At 49.9% G+C, this 14,605-nt stretch overlaps 1 protein-coding gene across 1 annotated transcript; it reads right to left on the bottom strand.

Moving 5' to 3' along the window:
- Window positions 1-2,933, bottom strand: LOC124660131. Its single transcript, XM_047197920.1, has 3 exons — window positions 2,656-2,933; window positions 1,844-1,911; window positions 1-1,332 (listed from the first exon to the last, which is right to left on the bottom strand). Exons 1-3 carry the CDS (start codon window positions 2,931-2,933, stop codon window positions 188-190), a joined length of 1,491 nt encoding a protein of 496 aa, XP_047053876.1. The 3' UTR covers window positions 1-187.
- Window positions 2,934-14,605: the final 11,672 nt, after the last annotated feature.

The raw sequence follows: 14,605 nt of genomic DNA, 5'->3' as shown, positions 1-14,605 counted from the left end.
TGCTGATGCAACAATATGACTGATGAAAGAGATAGCTTAAATACATAAAACTGTTCCAACATGACATACTATATATACTCGAACTCCTCACATGTTGATTGTAAGCCCATAAGTACTGAAGTGGCAGGAAGCAGTAGCACCAATGCAAGAGCAGGTTCGTTTACATAACCTTGATGACTCAAGAGATTTACTGCAAGAGAACCTGGACAAGGCTGAAAGGGCGGATATTGAGCATTGGTTCGCTCGCGATAATCTTCATTGTACCGTCCCTTATGTTATGCCCACACATGGCAAACCCATCGTCTTCTGAAGCTAGATTATTGTCACCCAGCGAATGAGACATCCAATGAGACATGTATATGCAGTCACCATCAACCGACGGAATCTTACTCGCGTCCACAGACACACACCGCTGGTTGCCAACGAACAACGCGCGGCAGCCGCGAAGGCTCTTGACCTCCTCCAACAACTTGTGCTCGATGTTGACCTTGAAAACTTTCAAAGCTAGATTATTTTCATGGCGTACAAGCAGCAGTTCCCCGTCAGACTCCACGAGTTCAGACCGTGTGCCGTATTGTTCCTCTAAATAGAGGTCCACGTCCGGTGACATCTGGGCTACAAGCTCATCATCATAACACTGCTCCGCTGGTCCGACAATCTTGAATATCCGTCCATCCGCACAGGCATAATAGACATTGCCTTGGGAGGTAACCATACTAATGTCGCTCGTGCAAATATCCTTCTCTGTAAAGACATCGCTGGTTGGATGAGCACATAGAACCCTGCTCTTTCCCTCCGTCCACAGCACCAGGGTCGAACCAAAGCCAACGCTCACCACGGTATACATTACAAGTACATCCTTAAAATGTTTATCTAACGGCGCCGCAAAGTGGAGCATGTCGTATGTTAAGGGGTTGAGGACACAAACCGAATGCGGGGGCTCCCTGTTCCCGAGCACGAGGAGACCGTCGGAAACACCAACAAGCAGGTGGCCTTGGAGCACCGGAAGGCGCAGGCGGCGGAAGCGCCCAGTGGGGACGTGAAGGAAGAGGCAGCCATCCTTGTCGTCGTAGTTCTCATTTGTGAGGTCGATCATGACCCAGTCACGTGGGCGGAAACGGAGGTCAGCGACCGCGGCGAAGGGAGATGGCCTGGTGATGGCAGAGCGCCATTTAGGGCAGACGGCCCTCATGTCCATGTACGTGTCAACGCCGCCAGTGGTGGAGAGGACGCGGTCGGCGATGCCTTGGACAAGCTCCGGTAGAAGCGACGCCCAGTCCGCCATGATCGATCTGTGTGCTGGATTTGGGTCTTTTACGTCTGTGTTGTAACCTGTAAAAGGGAGAAAAAAACTAGTGTCAATGAACCTGAAACAGAGCGCCCCAATTTCAGGAACGTAAACATCAGCAAAAGTTTAGATGCTCCAGTCCAGCTAAGCTCAGCTGCTACCAGGCTACTCAATCCAGCCTTAGATTTCAGTCTTCCATAAAAAAAGGAAATGAGCTAAGTGAGAGTTCCTTCTACTATAAGGTAACAATCTTGCATACAACATATATACAACCAGCACGACATCAAAGCATGTGAGAACTGAGAAGAATAGACAAGACAATAATCAACGGATGTTTTGGTGAGCCAATCTTGCGTACAAGATAGACAGATTTTCAAATTGAAACTTACGATATACAGCAATCTTGCACATATAAGTTTTCTATTATATTCTTCAAATTGACCCACCACTGAACAACTATTGTTCTATAGTACATTATATGCTTTAAATTGAGAAATTATTGCTCTACATATAGTGAAAAGGAACAGGTGGCATAGGAGTTGCTGCTCTGCTCACCTTGGTGAGAAGGACAGGGAGGAAGAGGCCGCGCAGGAGGTGAGGTTGCCGGAGTGAGGAAGACCAATCTAGCAGATCAGCAGCGCAGGTTGCCGGTGGTGGCGGTGCGTCGAAGGTGCAGGAAGGGCGGCAGCCATAGGAACAACAAAAGCTGCCGCCGGCGGTGGTGGTGCAAGAAACACTAGGGCGTCGGGGAACGAGAGGCCGAGGGCTGGCGTCCCTGGGTGGTAGGGCTTCAGCGGTAGAGGTGCTGGGCGGCGGCGGCTGCCATGGCCAAGGGGAGCAGGGGAGGAACGAAGGTAGGAGGGGAACTCGGGAGTGAGGGCGTGCTGTCGTGGCCCCCGACAGATTTGGCCCGTTTATGTGTTTTCTTCCAAAACTGAACCGAACTACACCGCCCTTTCGCAATTGCAACCGTTTCAGCCCAATCCAATTATCTAGCAGTGACTGAACTAATCAAAACTGAAAACTGCCAGACCAGTCTCCTGAATTTTAGAGTTTCATTCATTTTAGGTGAGGCGTAAAATAGACACCGAATACACGAACTGAAAAAAACGAAAGCAAACTTTCACAGGAAATTTTAGACAATAAACTTGCGAAATGTGACGAGTTCGATGCCTCCGATCGAACTACATACTAACTTAATTTACATATAAAGCAGAAATCAACTACAAATCCTCCATCACGCGCCTACTTTGACCAAAATTTGGCCTCGTGATAGTCATTGGGGCCTCTACAAGCGGCGGAGGACGGCTACGCGCAGCAGAGGACGGCTAGGCGAGGACGAGGACGACGAGCTCGATCACCGTCACCTCCTCCGCTTCGTCTCCACCGTCCCCGGTGGTGAGGTGAAGCGTCGCGCGTCGTCCTCGTCGTCGTTGTTGTTGGGTAGCAGCGGGCGGCACGAGCAGTCGGACGAATGTGTGCTGACCGCATTGCGCGCCAACCTGTGCGCCGACCGCTTGCGCGCTCCCTCGGAGCGCAACCACTTCGCACGCTCCGCCTCCGAGCGGAAAAATGGCGGACGAGGCGGCGAGTCTCCGCCAATGATACGGTCGCCTCCCCTACCAGATCTTGTTGCGCGAGCCATGAGGAACGGAGCGGAGCGGAGGTCGCGAGGGAGCGGCGGGAATTCCTCGATGGAGTGGGAGGGTTTTCGCGACGGAGCTGTGGATGTGGCGGAGGAGGGTAGGGTTTCGGAACCGAACTCCCCTCCCCGACCTAGTTAAATAGGGGTCGCACGTGGAGTTTCTGGGGCCCCGAGAAACTTTTTCGAGCCGGGCCGCCGATTCAGGCTCTAGTCTACGCCGCTTTCGGCCTGAACCCGTAAATCCTCCGGAAAAATTCAGTTTCAACGACATTTACGTGCTTTATTAGAGTTGCTCTAAGGCCACATTACACGACTTTTTGGCTTCTGGGTGCGCCAGCACCTGATTTAAGCAATAAAATCAAAAAAAAAAATACTAACACTGTTCTAAAAAAAATACAGCATAAATCATGTGCACCAGCCTAAACTTTTTTTTGAAGCATTTAAATAACGTTTTTCGAATTTTCTGAAATCAGATGGGCTGGTACCCAGGTTCTACACCATATTTTCGCGCATTTGCATACCAAAAATACCATTCCCGAGTTGCTCCTTTACGCCGTCCGTTGCGACACATATCACCCGAATCACCTCCCTGGCAATCGCTCGCTCGAGCGATCGGTTTCTGTCGGCGCGGAGCGCTCGCGCGAAAGCGCGACTCAATTCCCTTTGTATCATGTAGTGTTTTAATTGCGTTCACACGTGTTCACACTAACAGTTTGTATTACTACTTTGCAAGTTGCATGCAGCCAAGAGTGTTCACACTGCATGCATGCACATGCACAGAGCATCTCATGGATTTGCATTTAATGAGCCAACTTTTCAGCACTTTTTCATAAGTTGTTGCATGCATACACATAGCATCTCACTCTTTTTCTTCAGCGCGAGGCAGACTCTCAATTCTCTTTGTGCAATTCCCTTTTAGGTTTTTTTCCGTACGGTAATTCATATTTTAATGGGGTCCTTTTGCAATTCCCTTTTTCGGGCCAATGGTTTTTAAAGGGGAAAATAACGGGTGGGAAGATCCACTTGCAACTCAAATGAACTATCACTTGCTACTCAAATTAAGTACTGTTTTAAGTTGTAAGCTAACAAAGTTGCTAAAAAAAATCTTAATGAAAATTACTTTTTAGGGTTGCTAGGTATTTATATTTACCGTTGATAAATAACGGGGCACCGGGTTGATAACTTGTAAACAAAAAAAGAGTCGCTACATATTTTAAATTAAATTAATGTTTTAGGGCTGATATTTATTTATATTTACCATTGATAAATAGCGGGTCACCGGGTTGATAGCTTCTAAACTAAAAGAGAGTCGCTAAAATATTTTAAGTGAAATACTTTTTAGGGTTATTATTTATTTATATTTATCGTTGATAAATAACGAGGCACCGGGATGATAGCTTGTAAAATAAAAAAATGTTCGCTAAAATATTCTAAATAGAATACTTTTTAGGGTTGCTAGTTATTTATAATTACCATTGATAAATAACGGGGCATCGGGTTAAGAACTTGTAAACTAAAAAGAGTCGCCAAAATATTCAAAATAAAATTAGATTTTTAGGGTTGGTAGTTATTTATATTTACTGTTGATAAATAACAGGACACTGGGTTGATAGCTTCTAAACTTAAAAAAAAATCGCTAAACTGTTTCAAATAAAATTAACTTTGGGGTTGATAATTTATTACATTTACCGTTGATCACTCAAGTACGGAGGGGTCGATTATTCAGATAGAGAGGGTTGATAAATTTTAGCCCGAAAAAAAGTTTCTCGAAACATATCAACATGGGTGCTAGTTTTGAAGATCTCGTCGAGACGGATTTATTGGTGAAACCGAATTTTAATTTGGAGTTGTCGTTTGAAAGTTAAAACGTTTTGAATTTACAAATTTGGAAAAGATTCCGCTGACATCAGCATATTCGTCTATTTGTGCATGCATGCAGAACTTTCCCTCAATAGCCTACACCAGGTTGATAATTTTATACATTAACCGTTGATCACTCAAGTACGGAGGGGCTGATAATTCAGATAGAGAGGGTTGATAACTTTTAGCCCGAAAAAAAGTTTCTCGAAACATATCAACATGGGAGCTAGTTTTGAAGATCTCGTCGAGATGAATTTATTGGTGAAAGCGAATCTTAATTTAAAGTTGTCGTTTGAAAGTTAAAATATTTTGAATTTTCAAATTTGGAAAACATTCCGCTGACATCAGCGAATTCGTCTTTTTGTGCATGCATGCAGAACTTTCCCTCAATAACCTGCAGGTTGATAATTTTATATATTACCGTTGATCACTCAAGTACGAAGGGGTTGATTATTCAGATAGAGAGGGTTGATAACTTTTAGCCGGAAAATAAGTTTGTCGAAACATATGAACATGGTGCTAGTTTTGAAGATCTCGTCGAGACGGATTTGATTGTGAAAACGGATCTTAAATCGGAGTTGTTGTTTGAGAGATAAAACATTTTAAAATTTCGAATTTGATAAGTTTTGAGTGAGAGAAAGGAGAAGAAAGAGGTTTGCTCACGTAACCCAAAAAAGCTGTCGGAAAGTGATCGCTAAGCAAGCTTTGAGCGAACGACCACCAGCTAGGGTCGCCCCATATCACCCGCGCCACCTGAAGGAAATGGGATATGGGCCTGCCCATTACTAGTGACTAGTCTGTGGTTCGTGGTATCGTACAAACTTATGCCTTGATGTTAGTGTCTACTCCCACCTCAGTAGTTGTATTTGTACCCTTAGAGCTTCTCTAGTAGAGTACGTATATCGCGAAACTGAAACCGTCGAGTTCGGTCTCTCGAACTGTTGGAAATAGTTGGATTTTGTCACGGCGAAGAACAGAAACCGAACTCGTGAACCGAAAAAGCGGAAATCAAACATCGCGGGAAAATGAAACTCGCGACTGAACTCGATTTGCTCCGATTAAGCTGAATTCGTCGATAATTTACAGTAATCTAGGCAAAATACATGCTTGGTCGACCTACATTCGGTAATAAGGGGCCTAATTAGACTACATTAGTCCCCGGATGGACTATACTATCACCAGGGTGCTTCCCGTCGGCGGCGGAGGGTTATTGGTCGCCGACTATTCCTAGATGATGATGCGCCGCCACCTCGAAGGCCTCCGCCTCGGAGGTGCTCCCGCAGGCTAGAGGCGGCCAGTCGGCGTCGTCGTCGTCGTTGCCGCGCGGGGCAGCGCCGGCAGAGGCGGGCTGCACGAGTCGGCAGCGGGGGGCGCCTCGACGTCTCCTTCCTCAGCCGCCTCCTCGAGCGCTTGACGGCGCGCCATAAGTTCCGGCCACTTCCGGCCCGCCCGCTTCCATGCACCGTCGGAGCGCAACCACCTCGCGCGGTCCGCCTCCGCCCGTACACCCGGCGGACGCCGAGGTACTTTTCCGCCGCCGATTCGGCCACCTTCCCTACCTACGCGCCTTAACCGCCCCATTGTGGATGGAGGGGTGGTGGCCGAAGCGGCGGAGCACCATCTGAGCAGGCGGAATTGCTCGCCGGAGAGGAGGCAGGCGGCGGGGGCGGGAGTGAAAGCGGCGAAGGGGAGTAGGGTTTAGAAACCGAACTCCCCTCCGCGGCCCCTTTTAATACGGGACGACCGCTCGATTTCTCGGGGGGCGAACTCGTTATACGGGCTAGGCTGCGAGTTCGGGCTCCGTTCTGCCCCATCTCCGAACTGAACCCATATTCTCGCCGGAATTTTTCAGTTTTGGCCGCGAATTCGGGCTCTGCTAGAGATGCTCTTATAGATAACATATATACAGTCATCAACGAGGGAAAAGTTATGTACTATTTCATTTATCTCTTTCATCAATCATATTCTTGCATCCGCTCTACTGATGTTGTTTATCAGCTGTTCATGAATGCTTGTTGGCTTGTTGCGGTCCATTTGCTGACAAGGTACGCTTGTTGTATGTGATTCTTGCATGATTTGTGTGATCTTTGCTTGCACCAATGATGGAATATTGTTTAAACTACATACGTGCATGTTAAACTCAACCGGGGAGTAGCTAAGATACAACCTTTGCGAGCAGTCATATGCAAATGCAATTCCTAGACAAATAATATGCATGCATGAGGCCAAAATTATTAAATTAAAATACAACCCTGAGATATAATGTATGTAGTGGCAGAAACTCAATTCGGCTCCCGGGTGTGTATGATCCCTCTACCATAAAAACATATTTCCAAGTGTTATAAAATTTTGACAAAAAAATTTACATGTACATCTCCATAATATATGTGTATTCGTCAATTTTCACGAAAAAATGATATTTTTTGTAGTCTAAGCGAAAAAGAGAAAATTTATCTTGTGACAAGTCTTTGTTTCAGCACCGAATTTTGTCTTTTTTACACAAGCCACATAACATGTCGATTTTTCATGAAACAACTTTGTGAGCGCGTAGCATATGAAGATGTACGTGCGCAATTTTTGTTTCAATTTTTTTGACATTTTAAAATGTATCTAACATATATTTCAAAATAAAGGGAGCACATGCTCCCATGTGCCAAAACATCACTCCCGTTCTTAGAAATCTCTACTGCCTAGGCACTACGGGAAAACAGATCTTTGCCTAGTACTTTTCACTTTCCCGAGTTCCAAATCTCGGGGTAGGCGGCAAAGACCACCTTTATCGAGTGTCATACGCACGATTGACACATACCCGATAGACACCTAGCTAAGGGAAACTAAGATCATGTACTCGAACTGAGTTCATCACTCCCAAACTTAGGCGTCCTACCTTTATCTATGTAAACCGAGGTAGAACCAGCACCTGAACCGTCGCCAGCAGGAGAAACACCTGAAGCACCGAGAAAATGGCGGTCGGAGTACATCGGTGTGCCCTCGCGCGACGAACCAGGAGAGAGTCGTGTCTGGAACATCCCGTTGCCTTCATTTCGTTGCGCGGTCGGCCAAACCTCCATGCCTCAACATCGTATGCGCAGGCAGCGCGGTCGGAGTACATCGGTGTGCCCTCGCGCGACGAACCAGGAGAGGGTCGTGCCCGGAACATCCCGTTGCCTTCATTTCGTTGCGCGGCTGGCCAAACCTCCACGCCGCAACATCGTATGCGCGGGCAGCATGGTCGGAGTACATCGGTGTGCCCTCGCGCGATGAACCAGGAGAGGGTCGTGTCCGGAACATCCCGTTGCCTTCATTTTGTTGCGCGGCCGGCCAAACCTCCACGCCGCAACATCGTATGCGCGGGCAGCAGCCTCCTTCATGTAGAAGGTGACGAGCCACACACACGCACCCGCAGGCCGCTTGCGAACGCCGAGGAAGCCTGTGTGGCTACGGCGACGAGGAGCCATCTCAACGGCAGCGGAGCTCAGAGGATTATGTGGTGGTGTTGGAGGAGAGAAGTGCTGATGGTGGCGTTGGAGGAGAGAAGCGTTGCTGGTGGTATTGGAGCAGAAGACATGGTTATATATAGGGCGGCGAGTGACTGAAACGACGAGAATATTTTGCGGGTGTTATCACCAGAATTTGACCGAGTCAGAGGTGGGCCGCGATCAAGATGGGTTTGAGGAATATACATGGAAGAAATACGTGAATCGGCCTTGTGTACCAAGTTTGGGCTAATTGCCCGAGTATCTGTACTATAGTAGGATACGTGTTGGTTAGGAATTAGAGTTTTACCCGTGCACGGTTAGGTGCACGCCCGAATTAGAAAGTCCCTTGGACTATAAATATGTATCTAGGGTTTATGAAATAAACAACAACCAACGTTCAACACAAACAAATCTCGGCGCATCGCCAACTCCTTCGTCTCGAGGGTTTCTCCGGTAAGCACCATGCTGCCTAGATCGCATCTTGCGATCTAGGCAGCACAAGCCTATCTCGTTGTTCATGCGTTGCTCGTGCTGAAGCCTCTTTGATGGCGAGAAACGTAGTTATTTTGGATGTGTTAGGGTTAGCATTGTTCTTCGTATCATATGCTGTCGTAGTGCAACCCTTATACATCTAGCCGCCCTTACACCTATCTTAGGTGTAGGGGCGGCACCCCGCTTGATCATAGTTTAGTAGATCCGATCCGTTACGGTTGCTCCTTGTCTCCGCAAGGATTAGTTTAACATCCGCAATAGTTAGGGCCTTACAAAGGGTTGGAGGATCCGGCGGCGTGTAGGGTGTAGTTTGCTAGCCCTAGACGAGATGTTCAGGGGATCAACCTCGTGTTGGTTTTTAGGCCTCGTCTAGGATCGGCTTACGATCACCGTACGCGAGCGCGAGGCCCAATCGTGAGTAGGATGATCCGATTATGCGGTGAAAACCCTAAATCATCGTAGATCGTTTTAACTTTATCTTGATCAGGCAGGACCACCATATATTCGGACACCTTGTACGAATCATGAGTGGATCGGCTCTTTGAGCCGATTCACGAGATAACCCGAGAGCCGATCGAGGCTCGTATTTAACGTTTACGTGTATGCCCTGCAGGAAACTAGCGAGGCATCATCCAACACCTTCCCCGACCAGGTATAGGTCAGGTGGCACGCCCTTGCGATAGCATCGGACGTGTGACCGGGAGGCTTTGCGGGCCGTCGCTCCGAGGGACCGGGGCCAGCCGCAGCCCTAGTTGTTCCCGGCTCTCTCTGTGTTGCCGTCGCTGCCCGCCGTGGGTTTCCGACCGCAACACATTCCGCACGCCAGGTGGGACAATCTTCGACATCCACCCCATCGCCATCTACATCCGAGATGGCGAAAGCACTCCGGTCAAGTACGAGGATCCGGCCGACGAGCTCAAGAAGAAGCATGACGAGATCAAGGCAGGTCCTCGAAGCCGAACTCATCGGCTCTTTCCACGTAACCCGCTCCCATGGCGTCGAGTGGAAGGGGTTCTCACTCCGAAGGCGCACTCGATGGAGTGGACCTGTCCGCCCGTCGGAGAGAACGCACCAGGTCGCCGCGTCGGGAGATCAACTACATGGTGGCTCATTCGCTGCACCGCCACTCGAGAGCACTGGTGAACACTTTGGAGCGTGTCGCTCTGCGCGTGATCCAGGAAATCATGAGCCATCGGTATTCTCCGTCGGGACCAGCTCTAGGGACTTACAAAGGAGAGATGCCACTCCGGTCCCATCCACCGCTGCCGTTCGCATGGGCAGCACCGGAAGTGCCGAACTCATCGGCATACGTCGTCTACAAAATTGGTGGTGATCCTAGTGACTACCAATTCCTACCTGAGGCGCCCAAGGAGATCCCGCACGGATACGCGTGCGCATACGTACTGCAGACGGCAGCACACGGGCACTCTCGAACCAGGCTGCGACGAGCAGGGGCCTCCGGAACAGCGGGAGGAACGTCGGGAGCAGATCTTGAGAAGCAAACGTGGCTAGCTAAGTACGCCACTCCGACAAACCTCCGAGCCTAGCTCCTGCGGCTTGGCTCGGGAACTGGAAAAGCAAGCATGGCTGGTTAAGTATGCCACCCCGGCGAATCTTCGTGGTTCGACACCTTCAGCCATCACCGCGGATCAGATTTGTACGATTACTGAAAGATCGGTTCGGCATGATGCCGAAAAGGAAGGCGTTCGGCTATACCAAGCCGTACCCCAACGAGTACGAATTGATCCCGCTACCACCCAAATATCGGCTCCCGGACTTCACAAAGTTTAGTGGATCGGATGGTTCCAGCTCCATCGAGCATGTGAGCCGATATTTGGCACAGCTGGGCACGATCTCGGCATCGGACGAGTTGCGTGTGAGGTTCTTCGCACGATCCCTCACGGGATTGGCTTTCGGGTGGTACACATCGCTGCCACCGAACTCCATCCGGACTTGGAAGCGGTTGGAAGAGCGGTTCCATGAGCGAGTATCACTCGGGAGGCTTCCGAGGCTGGCATTTCCGATCTAGCACAAGTACGACGAAGCGCGGGGAGACAGGTGTCGAGATACATCCAGCGCTCAGGACCGTGAGGAACCGATGCTATTCGGTTCACGTAAGTGAAAAGAAGCGATCGAGTTGGCGGTGGTGGGTCTTTCATCATCGATCAGGGACGTGGCCTCCCAAGCGGACTACCCTTCATTGGCGCACATGGTGCGGAAGCCGTCGGCATATGAACAGGCGCCACCCGGATGTTTACCAGGACAAATTCAAGCGTGCGGTGGCCCTGGTTGAGGCGAGACGAAGATGAAGGTGCTGCGGAAGATCGAGAGGTAGCGGTGGGCTGAATGGACTCGGGCGGCGAGCCCCGTGTCCCGCAAATGGGTGAAGCCACAAGGCCCTCCAAAAGGGTTCGACTTCGACGTGACCAAAACCGAGCAGATTTTCGATCTCTTACTCACGGAGAAGCACATAAAGGTACCCGAAGGCCACAAGATTCCTACGGTGCAGGAGCCGAACGGAAAGCCATACCGCAAGTGGCATAACACGTTCACCCACACCACTAACGACTGCAGGGTGTGGCGTCAGCAGATCCAAATGGCGATAGAAAATGGACGGTTAATTTTCAACCAGTACGCCATGAAGGTCGACACACACCCCTTCCCCGCCGTTAACATGGTGGAGTATACTTACCATGGAGGGTGCCAGCCAGATCTCTCGTGCAATATCAACATGGTAGGGCTTGGGCGCCACTCGGGTAAGGACGGGGATGAGGGCAGCTGCTCTCATAGCAAAGACACAGAGGAAGCCGCTCCACGCGATCGGCTCCGCCAAGACGGCAAGCGCTACGTCACAGAGGGAGAAGTGAAGAACATAAGATATCAACGACCTCTCTCGATCACCTCCTCAACAAGTATGTGAGTCGGTATGACCAACGCCGGCGATACGAGCGACGATGATGAAAAAGATCGTCCGGCTAGGGACGACAGGAGACGTCGTCGGCATGATCACGACGAGGAGCGATACGAGCGCCACGCCAAGGAAAAGTCGAGGGAGCAAGACGACGTGGATAGGCACCGGGACCGCCCCTTCTTCGGACACTCGTTGGGATTCAGGAATGAGCCGATTGCCAACAATCGGCAACCGCCGAGAATGCATACGAAGAAGAAGGATGCGACTAACGTGTCCGTGTTCAAACGTCTAGGGCCTCTCCCGCCTCGGAACGAGCGTGCCGAGTCCGCTCGGGTGGAAGATCTCGAGGAACTAGAGGACGATGATGAAGAAGACAAGTATCATCGGCCAAGGTGGTGCCCCGATGGGCTCAGCCGTTCCCAAAAACGAAGGGTTCAGCGTCTCGCGTGGATTGGAAGAAGCTGAAAGATTATACCTGCACACGTTGAGGAAGGCACGGCCTGATCTGGCCGCCAAAATTCAGCGAACCCTGGACGAAGAAGGTCGGCCACAAAGAATGGAGTGGCGCCCCAAGCAAAGGAAAGCCGATGATGAGACATCGGCTGGCACAAACATGGTCTTCATCCTTCCAACGGAGTTTAGCGCTCAAGGATTATATGAAGCACCTGTGGCACAATTGGATTGCGGACCACGGCCGGTCATCTTTGAGAAGCCACGAGAAAGGAGTTACAGGCATCTGAAGGCCCTGTACTTGCGAGGATACATCAATGGGCAGCTCGTCAACAAGATGTTGGTAGACACCGGAGCGGCAGTCAACATTATGCCATACTCCATGCTACGTCGGTTGGGACGCTCTAGCTCGGATCTGATCAAGACCAATGTGACACTGAGCGATTTCAACGGCCAAGCATCTGACGCACAAGGTGTTCTGAATGTGGATCTGACCGTAGGAAGGAAAACCGTCCCTACGACGTTCTTTATCGTCGACAGCAAAAGTACCTATGCTGTCCTACTAGGGAGAGATTGGATCCACGCCAACAGTTGCATTCCATCCACGATGCACCAATGCCTAATACAGTGGGATGGAGATGAAGTAGAAGTCGTCCACGCGGATGATTCAGTCGAGATTTCAACAGCTGGCATGGACGTTTGGGAGACATCGGGCCAAGAGCCACTCTCGAGCATCAATTTGGACGATCACGAGCGCATCGATGTGACAAAGAACGGGGTTAGGCTGGTTTTATCCACATGCCTGACCGTGTAACAGAAGCAAACATCGAGGGACGAACGTGGCGATGCCGATCCAGGAGATCGGCCCCAAAAATTTATGGAGGAACATTACAAAACCTTCATCGAACAAGCAACGTGGAGGCCGGTTCCAGCAATCGCCCAAAATTATCCTCACCATCCATTCTACCTGGGTTCAGCCTTTAATCCAACAGGGGATACCTAAAGAGCCGATACCATCAATTCTCTTGACAGAATCGGCTCGGGGGGCACCTAGGTGGATAAAACACGAGGATATGAAGTAGGAGCAGCTTTCAAACGCCCAGCAGCCCAAGATATTCTTTGATGATGGGTATTTAAGTATGGGGGCCGATACATGAATCGGCCGTAAAAAAAATCAAAATTTTTTAAGCACAGCCGATGCAGCAGACATCGACTTAAGGATATAAAGCCGATGCATGGCTATCGACTCAAGAAGTATAATTGTTATAATCAGAGAATTCTTCAAGTTCTGAAAGTGGGCCACGAAGAGAGACTCTAATGGAAGAACTCCTCAATAGAGTGGTTTAATGGCTCGGATCCTCTCTTCAAGAGCAATACCAAGAGTAGCATAGATGTGCAGATCAGGCTAAGGGTGGGTTGCATCAGATCCACCGAAGGAAAGGAGTCGATCTGACCAGCAAGGCGCAAGGAGTAGACTGAAGAAGCTCGGGGGGCAGCTCACCCTGAAGGTTCTCTGCTCTGGGGAGCCGATTTTGTTGAAATCGGCTGGCTACGTCATGATTTGAGGCCAATGGCGGCACATTTGGCTGACTCGCCTTGATTAAGGCTCGGGGGGCAGCTCGCCCTAAAAATCTTTGCACTGGAAAGCCGATTTGGTTAGAATCGGCTGGCTCTACATCGCAACTGTTCTGAAGAGTGGTGTTTTTGTTACAGAGTCGTCAGTTTTAGCACCCAGACAGTTCCAGGGCTCTCTTGAAGACGCCTGCTCAAGACCAAATCGCCAGCCTACTAAGATCGGCTGTGCCATCGTCATCGACTGAGCTGGCTAACTTGGAGAAACTGATGCGTTGCCATCAGTCATTAAGCATTGATTAGGCCAACAGTCGACAAAGTCAGATGAGGAAAAATCGGCTAAATCAGCATGAAAGAAATCGGCGAAATAAAGTTAAGGGAAGTTCTTCATTAATATTGGGATTTCTTACAATGAAGAGCCGACTGCTCAAAGAAGGAAGGAAGAACAAAATAAGAGCCGATTGCTCAAGGGACTACTAATCCTACATAACTACTCCTCGCTAGCATCGTCGTCGGCGTCGCCATCGGCGCTACTGCCGGAGAATTCCTCGCCGCTGCTGCCCCAGTCGTCGGCCGGAGCTTCCTCCTCCTCGTCATCATCATCATCCTCACTATCCGCCCAAGTGCGGAAGCGCTTTGTCGGCGGATACCCAGCGGAAGAGGAGGAATCATCTTCCTCCTCCTCCTCTTCTCCTTCCTCGTCGTCATCGTCGTCCTCGCTGTCCGCCCACATGTGGGAGCGTTTCTTCGGCGGGAGTCTGGCGGAGGGGGAGGCCTCGGTCTTCTCTACTTCTCCTTCTTTCTTCTCCTTGTCGGAGGAGATGGGGTTCGCCCCGGAGTGGAGGTCGTCCTCTCTCTTGTTCTTCGGCGGCGATTGGAGGGGGAGGCCTGAGGGGAGAAGAGGAAGA

This window comes from Lolium rigidum, chromosome 6 (genome assembly GCF_022539505.1).
Source record: "Lolium rigidum isolate FL_2022 chromosome 6, APGP_CSIRO_Lrig_0.1, whole genome shotgun sequence".
Lineage (NCBI taxonomy): Eukaryota > Viridiplantae > Streptophyta > Magnoliopsida > Poales > Poaceae > Lolium > Lolium rigidum.
This window is presented reverse-complemented; position numbering and strand designations above follow the sequence as displayed.

Excerpts from the sequence above, each read along its gene's own strand:
- LOC124660131 (XM_047197920.1), bottom strand. The coding sequence starts at position 2,933 with ATGGCTCGCGCAACAAGATCTGGTAGGGGAGGCGACCGTATCATTGGC. Across the intron at positions 1,912-2,655 it reads GTGGAGACGAAGCGGAGGAG|ATTGGTCTTCCTCACTCCGG; the intron begins GTGACGGTGATC and ends CTGATCTGCTAG. Across the intron at positions 1,333-1,843 it reads TCCCTGTCCTTCTCACCAAG|GTTACAACACAGACGTAAAA; the intron begins GTGAGCAGAGCA and ends TCCCTTTTACAG.